General features: G+C 37.7%; 1 protein-coding gene across 1 annotated transcript; it reads right to left on the reverse strand.

Annotated features, from left to right (window-relative positions):
• Positions 1–527: 527 nt before the first annotated feature.
• On the reverse strand, positions 528–8,873 carry smpdl3b (sphingomyelin phosphodiesterase acid like 3B). Its single transcript, XM_078423217.1, has 8 exons — positions 8,813–8,873; positions 6,389–6,599; positions 5,433–5,530; positions 4,507–4,650; positions 3,243–3,412; positions 1,727–1,907; positions 1,272–1,405; positions 528–887 (listed from the first exon to the last, which is right to left on the reverse strand). The coding sequence occupies exons 1-8, from the start codon at positions 8,871–8,873 to the stop codon at positions 528–530; spliced, it is 1,359 nt and encodes a 452-aa protein (XP_078279343.1).
• Positions 8,874–9,883: the final 1,010 nt, after the last annotated feature.

The following is a 9,883-nucleotide window of genomic DNA, read 5'->3' on the forward strand; positions in this document are numbered from 1 at the left end:
CGACAAACCAAAAAGACGTATCAAAGAATTTTTAATAAAAAATCTGTTAACATTTGTGTCCATATCATCAAGGTGTACATCAGTTTTTAAAAAGATACCATAAAGAGAATCCAAGCAGCATTGACAATAATGTGATTGGTGACTTAAGCATTTGACAATTTATCCTGAATTATCAGAAGGATTTTGATCAAATAATCTCTCTGTACTTCACATGCAGCTAAAATCCTGAGCCACAACCAGGAGACTGATGTCTGAATACTAAGTTCAAATGATGAAAATTGGATGGCCAGTTTGATGATTTAACAAATCATCTCCCGAGATGCTGCCTGACCTGCTGAGTTATTCCAGCATTTTGTGAATAATATAATGATAATTTAACAAAATCCCTTTGGCAATATCTGTTTTGTCCCTTCTTACTTTATTGGCCAGACCGTTGCTTTACCACAAGCTTGTTTTCTTTATGCTGGTTGGCAACCATTCTGGCATATTGCGGTCTTATAATCCTCATACTTTGATACAGGTGAATATTAGAATTGAAGAGGCAACATAGAAAGAAGCAGTATTGAAATGATAGGCAATGTTGCAACACAATTAGAACTCTCACCTCGAACACACTCCTTATATTGAACAAAGTCAACTGCTTTGATTGCACAAATCTGATCATTTTTACAGTCCCTATCACATTTACTTAAATCATAACTGACAGAATTATATTTATAATATTTCTGGAGATACTCATCGTCGTTGCACAGCTTATCCAGTGCCATTTGCATAGACTGAAATGTACCATCTGGAACTCCAAATGCCCCTGTTAAATTGTATTCTGGCTTCCAGAGTGGAGTCACGGTGTTGGCATAGGTTAAATTGAAGTAATATGTCACCATATTCTGAAGGAAAGTCAAAAGTTAGAGTGAGTCTATGTCAATTATTGGTGAGAATAACTAAAATGTTCACTCGATGTTTCATTGCCAGTCCATATGTGCAATTCCAATCAAACATAGCCTCCGATTTCGAGCACAAATGACAAATCGCACATTTTAGGTGTTATTTTCCCATTCTTTCACAACGGATTCTGGTTTAATTGCAGCACTCGCAGTTTACCCTACATAGACAGTGAATGAAATTTAACCTGCTGGTCTGAACGTTTTGATATTGAAAGTGCAGCAGTTTTAACTACTGGGAGACCAGCTGGATATGTCACCGAAACATCTTGAATGTATTCACAAGTATATGAACCTTCTCAAATGTACTGCAGCATGTGTACCTCTTACCTTAATTTCCAATGTTTTTGTGTCATATTGAAATAATCGCATCCCTGGATTATTAGCTCCGTTCTTTACACCAGGTAACGTTGTCTTCCATGGAGAAATGCCAGGTGCAATAAACATAACTCCCAAAGGAGAACCTGAGAAAAACATGTACATTTTAGTATCACATTCCGATTACCTGCTGTAAAAATTAAGGCACGTTATCCAACATCTTTGATTTCCAAAAGTGAAATCACACTGTCAGGAAATGGAAATTTGTATTTCTTAACCCTTACTCGTTGCTCCTTTCCTTACTGTCCTTTCCTAGTTCCCTGCTGACCAATGCATCCAATTCAAAATCCAGATACTCCTCTTCATGCGTGTACACGTTTTTACTACTATCTCTGAAACTCCTTTAATCAATTGATTCTGGTACCCGTTAATAGGAAAGAAAGGGATAAAAATATACATTTCACTACCTGACTGGCTGTAGAACATCCTGAAGCTGTCAGTATGGTGATGTCCAAAGAACTGACCAGCTATTACACTGTGATACTTTTGAATAATTTTGATGTATCTTTCATTGAAGTCCTCTTGAAACCAGGATACTCCTCTCCTCTTTTCAAAAAAGCCGGGTGGTATATGACCAATAATATAAACCTATATGTAGAGAACATGTGGATAATATTCAGCTAGTCTCAATATGCAGTTTAACAGATTATACTCATAATGACAAAGAATGAGCCCATTCAACTCCCACCAATTTCCAAGAGAGTATTACCATTAGTCAAATTGCTGATCTTATTTCCTTGCAACCCTGCAACTTACTCTCTCTTATTCATGCCCATCAACATCATTTTGATTATTTTTAGCAATACCCTACAATAGGGTTTAATCTGTATTTAGACAACTAACCTACCAGCACGTCTTGAGATGTGAGAGAAAACCAAGCACCTAGAGGGAATCAATGTGGACATGGAGAGAACGTGCTAATTTCACACAGATGTCACCCAGGTCCCTGGACTATGAGGAAATTGTCTCAATCAACTTGCTCTACTCCTGAAGATCATATTAAACCATCCTTGCTGAGCTTTACTAAAGCAAAATTCTGCTGACAATCAAAACCTCAAACACAAAATAGAAAATGCTAGGAATATGGTTTTCTCCTGTGAAACACTTTGATGAGTCGGTCATTCTTCGCTGTGGCAATGCTGCAACTGTCATAGTCAGCCTAGGAAGATTTCAGGATGCCACTCTTCCTTTCCCTGACTGGTACCTAATGTTCTCATCACACTAAATATGCACCGACCAGCGACCCCTGCACACTAACACTATCCTACACACACTAGGAACAATTTTCAATTTTGCCAAGCCAATTAACCTACAAACCTGTACAATTTGGAGTGTGGGAGGAAGCTGGAGCTCCCGGAGAAAACTCACGCATGTCACGGGGAGAATGTACAAACTCCATACAGATATCACCCTTAGAATCGAACCCGGGCCTCTTGCACTATAAGGCAGCAACTCTACCGCTGCGCCACCGTGCCGCCCTTGGTTCAAGAAGTCTGCTCACCATCAACTTATCAAGGACAATTTGGGAAAGGACAATAAAGTCACTTATGCTCTGGATTGGACCCAAATCTGAACTTTCATCCTGTCCTGTAATTTTGATATATCCTACAACGTTATTCCAGATTGACTTCTCTATCCTGACATGACAATAGGTGCAGCAGTAGGCCATTCGGCCCTTTGAGCCAGCACCGCCATTCAATGTGATCGTGGCTGATCATTCTCAATCAATCTCTCTCATATCCCCCATAAGATTCCTTTAGACATCTCTCGTATGATGGCAAAATTACTAACAGTGACCTTATAACTAATTTTGATTTGAGTAAAAAAAAATAAAGGAGAGCTAAAGAGACAACTCATTTATTTAAACACAGATAATTAACTTTTGTATTTGAACTCAGAAATAAAACATTAGTTATTTCTTACTTTTTCTTTTGATGCCATTGCATTTGAAAGTATTGTGTCAAGCCATTGGAGTTGACCAGCAGGATCATGGAGTCCAAGATGAAGCTTATTGCTGGTGTAGTACAGATTTGTGTTTAAGACAATAATACGCTGGTCTCTTCGATTCAGCAACTTCTCAGTGTAGAAAGCTCCTAAAGTCAATCAAAAAGTCCAGTGAAGAGGGCCATTTAGAAACTTGGTTCCCGTCCTTTGTTAATTTCTTTCTAATTTTGCATTGCATCCAGTTTCTTGTGTTTTTTTCCAGTGGGTTCTTCAACTCATACAGAGAAAACGAGTAAAAAATTATCAAAATTATAAAGGAACCATAGGTCCAAATGGGCTTAATTTAAACATTTAGGCTTGAAATGGTCTAAATGTGATGTAAGGAGAGATGATGTGTGTTCTGGAAAGTTGGAGAAAAATCAAAGGATATTCCAGATTGCCCCAGAAGGAAATCTACAGGCAAATACAATATAAATGGACTTCAGGCAAATACAACATTTAATTCAATATTTGGAATGTTGAAATTTGCCTTAGCGGCCTTAGGGAGATTTCAAAAGGAAAGATGAAATTTATAAACCAAATTTGTGATTGCAGGATATCCTGCAGATTTTCACAATTCATTTTTACTGGGCATCTCTCTTGGAGAAGTCAATATATAGACTGGGAACACCCATTAGTTGAAGCAAGATGGATGACTATATTTTCCTTTCTTGCCTGCCCAGGATCTGAAGAGGTTCCTTGCTGTTCTACAGAATAGTCTCATGTGTCTTGTACATTATTTTAATTCAGTGAAACACCATACCCTCAGACTGCAGTTTGCTCCATCTTTTAATAAAGATTTCTTCCAGTTAACAAAGGTGTTATGCTCCCAAATAACCCTTCCTTATGCACAAATTCATGTTGGGGAAGGTAGAGTAAACCCTTCATCTTGCTGTGAGATCCCAGTTGCTGTGGATGGTGAGAGAAGAAGTCCACAGCTAATCAATCTCCAACGTTGAAAGCAGTAAATCAAAAGTGAACCATTCTATGGCCATTGTTGCCAGTTGTTTTTTCCAGTTTAACGTTTATTCATATACTCTTTCCCATTTACCCGATGAAAAAGTCTGTTAAATGTTACTGGTTTAATAAACCTGGTTTTGAGATATAGTCACCAAATGTGTTTCTTAACTTTCATGATGGTGAATAAAACCTTCATTAAGTTGCACTTTAATTTATAATGAGAAGTGGTTTTCTTTGGCCATACCTTTCTTAAACATGAGGAGAGACTGAGGGTTCATCCAAGGTGTCCAGAGTTCTGCTGTTTTGTTGTAAATTCTATGATAGGTAGCAGGAAATTGATTCTTTGGATGAAAGTCATGATTTCCCATTGCAGAGTAGACTTTAGTACCTGTGAACATATGCTCAGTTTACAATCACAAATATTTTCAAATTAAAATTGAAAAATTTAGCTTATAAACAGTAGGTAGGTTCTATCTGATCTATCTTTCCCTCTCAAACCCATTCTTCTGCCATCTCCCCGTAACCCCTGACACCCGTACAAATCAAGAATCTATCAATCTCCACTGTAAAAATATTAATTGGCTTGACTTCCACTGCCTTCCGTGGCAATTAATTCTACAGATTCACCACCCTCTGACTAAAGAAATTCCTCCTCATTTTCTTTCTAAATGTATGTCTTTTTATTCTGAGGCTCTGGCCTCCGGTCCAAGACTCTCCCACTAGTGCAAACATCCTCCCCATATCCAGTCTATCCAGTCCCTTCACTGAGGTATTAGTAACATCTTTAGAAAGTAGGTTCAGAGAGAAAAAAGTTAAACTGTGGATTTCAACTTGTGACAGAATAATTCTTCTGCAAATACAGTACTATGTTATGTAAGTGTGATATGGTAGCATAGTGATTAAATTACTGACCTAGCAGTTGCCGTTCTGAATCAATGTCTGACATATATTTGACTCCAGACCTGACAATATGATGAGCACTGAGGGATGGACAATAAATGCCAGCATTGCCAGCAACATCCAAAGGTAATTTGAGTACCCTGGACAATGAAGATGACCATTGTTCTGCCAGATGGTTCCATTTGTTACACACTGGCTATGCACACATGCTAATACAGTTTAGACATTTATATTTAATGTTCATTTAACTTTTTATGCATTGACGCATACCTGGAAACACCTCTTGTATCAGATGGGTTAATTTTCCAATTATTTTCAGCACTGCATCCTCACCAAGGTTCTTGTCAGCAACATGTGGGGTGTCATCGCTGAATGTTCCATAAAGGAGAACATGATTAATTACCAGAAGCAGCAGATCCATTCCCCTTTACTTGTGCACCCTACAAGTTTAAGGTTATGACTACATTAGCTTAATTTCTCATAAGGCAGTGTTGCAGGAGCAGATTTTGGTCACTTTAATGATTGTGAACTAGGCTTGAAAGAAAAAGTAGTCAAAATTTACTGCAATAGCAAACACACTATCATACTCCAATAACAACAATGAACCATTCCATTCCACGATTCCATTTTAAATACCTCTTGGATAGAACTAAAAACCGAAAAGTCATGTTAAAGGTATGTCAACTTTATTGAAAATAGATTTGTAATTTGGAGTACTGTGCATTTTTCAGGTCTCCATAAGCAAAAAAAGGCAAAATACAGAGAAGGAACCCTGATGGAGGTATTTAAAATTATGAAGGGCTTAATAAGATAGGGAAAATGTTTTCACTTGAATGGAAGCTAAAACTAGGTGCCATAAAATGTGACTGACATATTCATTATGGAATTCAGGAGAAATGTATTCATATTCAATGATATATAAATACAAAGTGTAGCAGGTGCTGGAAACCTGTAATAAGATGATGATTAAAGTTTAGCATCATGAACTGTTAACCTTGTTTCATAGTCCATATGTGCTGCCTAGTCTGCTGAGTATTTCCAGCCTTTTTGGTCCTTATTTCCTTTTCTACGTGTAAAGTATGTTGCTGCCCACTATTACATGTTGACGCCATCTGTTTAATCAGTATAACCTTTGGGCAATCTTAGTTACATTGGGGCAATCTTAGTTACATTGATTTTGCAATCTAGCTATTACATTTTGTTTTCTACAAAACTAAACTACTTACCCTGTCCAAAGAATGAAGTCTGGTTGAGGGTGAATGTCTCTCATGGTATAAATGGATAGGTTAATAAGATCCCAGTTGGAATCACAGAGGTAGCTGCCCCATTTCCCTGGGTTTGGTACAGGTTTCGAGGATGAGGGGCATACAGCATTTGGGTTATCTGTCACTTTATAATCAGGATCCCAATGAAGATCTGTGATATGCCAAAAGAAACCTGACAGAAAAAAAATGTAGTCTGAATGAATGTATGCGTCAATCAGATTACGAAATACAATACTTCCCAGGCTAATAATCCAAAGATAGGAGCTCAATGCCCACAACTGCAATAAAGGAATTTAAAATCAATTAATTAAATAAATCTGGAATACAAATAAAATAACAATGATAACGACGATATTATTCCAAATATCTTTTAGTTCTCGAATTTCATATAGATTAAAAAAAATCTCTGCAAATGTGGTCTTTTTGTGACATCAGAGACACAGAGTCTTTAACTATCCTCTGAAATGGCTGACCAAGCCACTTGGTTCAAAGGCAATAGTGGACGCTCAATGAAGCTGGTCTCACCAGTAATGCCAACATCACCTGAAAGAATAAGTAAGAATCATATCAGAAAACCCTGGTCCAAATCCTATCATTGGGCAGTTTCTCTTAAAGTATTTGTTTGGATATTATTGGCTTTACCACCTATAAACAAGAAGAAAACACCAGCTTGGATTCCAGATTTGGAAGAATTCTTAGGTGGCAAATATATCTGCACTATTTTTAAAAATTGAGAGAGTAAACAGGAAAATAGTAGAAGTGTAAAGGTTGGATCTATTGTAAAGATTGTGTTACAGCAGACACTAAGAAAAGATTGATGGGATTAGACAAAATCAAGCTGGATTTATAAAAGCAAAATTGCATTTCATAACCTGTAGGTTCTGTAGCATTTTTAAAAATATGTCACTGGAAGAATAAATAAGGGTGAACCAGTGGACATGATGTATTTGGATTTTTCAGAAGGCTTGTGATAAAGTCTCATTTAGATGCAAAATCAAAGCATGTGGGTTTGCGGGTAATATCATTGACATGAATTGAAAGTTGGTTGACAGATAAGAAGGGGTAGGAATAAATGGGGAGGCAAATATGGCCAGTGGGATATCACAGGTATATGTGTTGTTCATTATTTCTATCAATAACTTGGATGAGGAGAAAAATTTAATGTTTGTAAATTTGTTGACAACATGTAGTTGCATGGGAGTTATGGGGAGGATTCAAAGAGCCTTCAAGGCAATTAAGACAAGTTGAAAAAGTAGACAAATATATGACAGATACCACATGATGTGGTAAATATGAATTTATCCATTCTGATAATAAAACAGTATTATTTAAATGTTGATAAACTGTAAAGATTAATATACAAACAGATCTGGGTGTTCTTGTACTGCGTTCATGAAAAGCAAACATGAAGGTGAGGAAGCAGTAAAGAAGGCAAATGGTATATTTACCTTAATTGCAAGAGATTTTGAGTACAGGAGCAAGGACGTCTTTCTACAAAAATACAGGATCGGTGAGTCCTCACTTGGAACAAGGAGCTAGTTTACAAAAAAAGGACACAAAGTTCTGGAGTAACTCAATGGGTCAGGCAGCATCTTAGGAGAACACGGACCTGTGATGTTTCGGGTCGGGACCCTTCAGACTGATTGTGGTGGTGGGGGAAGAAAGCTGGACCAAGTGAGGGGCAGATCAAAGCCTGGTAAATGATAAGTAGATACATGTGAGGGGAGTTGGGTTTGTCCCGCCCCTCCTCTCTTTCAGGCATCTTCCACCCCCACCCCAGCCCACCCCACAATTAGGCTGAAGAATGGTCTCAACCTGAAATGTCACTCGTCCATGTTCTCCACAGATGGTGCCCGACTTGCTAAGTTACTCCAGCACTTTGTGTCTCACCTAGAATACTTGCGTGCAAGAAAAAAGCAGGAGATCTTTTGGTCCATCATGAGCATACTGGATCCCAACGGAAAGTCTGATTTATCCCATTCCCCCCTCTCCTGCTCATGGTCCTTTCGACTTATTTTCTACTTATTTTCACTCATACATGCTCATCAACACCTAATTTATTCTTCTTGCCATTAATCTTAGCTAATTATGGCAGGCAATTAACTTCAACATTTCTATGAAATGTCGGTGGAAACAGGATCACCCAGAAGAATTGTGAGGAAACAGTGCTAATTAACCTACCATCACGTTGGCTGGATGAGGGATATGCACAGGAGAAATGGAAAAGGGGCAAAATTGGTGAGTTGATGCATTTTGGAGAAGGAGCACAAAGTGTTTAAGAAACACTTGCCATTGTGATGAAGCTAAATCTGGTGATTTATCAAGCTTACAATAGAAACAAGAGATTTCAACAATAATTGTATTAAACATCAGAGATACCCTTACCTTGCTGACTGGAAATGATTCCACAGTTCATAATGACAATAATATTGGTCAGGAATCCCATTGTATTGTGGCAGCTTTTTCACTAGTACTGAACTTTTGATAGCATTATGAACAATGTTCTCGAGTTTTAAGTTGTATCGTGACTCCAAGCAATGAAAGTTAATACTCAGGCAATATCCTCCTTGAAAGGTCAAGACAGTCTTATTGCACCAAGATAAAGCTCATTTTAATGGGCAGATTCTTATTCTCAGCAGAAACTAATCTAGTTTTCCTCCACCCTGATTATTTTTTATTAATGAATAATGTACTGGCTTTTAAAAGTTTACTGTTAGTTACTACTTGCTGGGACTCAGTGGATACACTCTGGGTTCTGTGTCCAAAGGTTGTACATCGAAGTCCAGAGTTTTTCAACACAAAATATACACTGGAATCCAAAATAGTAACAAAGGTGTGGCATTTTTAGAGGTGGCAAAATTTGGATCCGATGTTAAACTGACACGTTGTCTGACCCCTATTAGGGCACACAGCGGAGAATGGGCTAGAGTTTCAGTATCACAGCCAGAATTTACCATAATATATCAAAGATCAGCAAGACCAACGTCTTGGCCAATATTTATCCTATGCAAAAGATCACAGGTTTTATTTCCTACATTATGACTGTAATCACAATTGGAAAAATACTGGAAACACTCTAAGATGCCTGCTGGGAGAATTAATAAAAATGTGGAGGAAACATAAAAATGTGATTGATATAGATTAGTATAAATGCGTAGCTGACAGCCGATATGGACCCAGCAGGCTGAAGGATCAAATCCCATGCTATACTCTCTATCCTATTAAAATATAAGTAGTTCCACCACAGTAAACCTATTGAAAACTTTTGTATTCACTATCATGAACGACAGTTAGATATGAATTTATGATTCTGTATCCAGAACACAAATCAACTGAAAAAATCAACAAACCATAAAAATCCATGGCGCAGAGGAGGTCCAAGCCAGTTAGAAAAGAGAACTGTTTGTTCATCCCAATTTCAGCAGGCCATGGCTTTAAGTTCTTCTTAAGTGCAGT

The sequence above is a fragment of the Rhinoraja longicauda genome, chromosome 27 (assembly GCF_053455715.1).
Source record: "Rhinoraja longicauda isolate Sanriku21f chromosome 27, sRhiLon1.1, whole genome shotgun sequence".
NCBI lineage: Eukaryota > Metazoa > Chordata > Chondrichthyes > Rajiformes > Arhynchobatidae > Rhinoraja > Rhinoraja longicauda.

Bases quoted from the DNA above. Each gene is read 5' to 3' on its own strand.
- smpdl3b (XM_078423217.1), bottom strand. From the start codon at position 8,873: ATGGGATTCCTGACCAATATTATTGTCATTATGAACTGTGGAATCATT. The intron at 6,600-8,812 runs GTAAGGGTATCT...TTTTTCTGTCAG, and splicing joins AATCATTTCCAGTCAGCAAG to GTTTCTTTTGGCATATCACA. The intron at 1,908-3,242 runs GTAAGAAATAAC...CTCTACATATAG, and splicing joins CAATGGCATCAAAAGAAAAA to GTTTATATTATTGGTCATAT.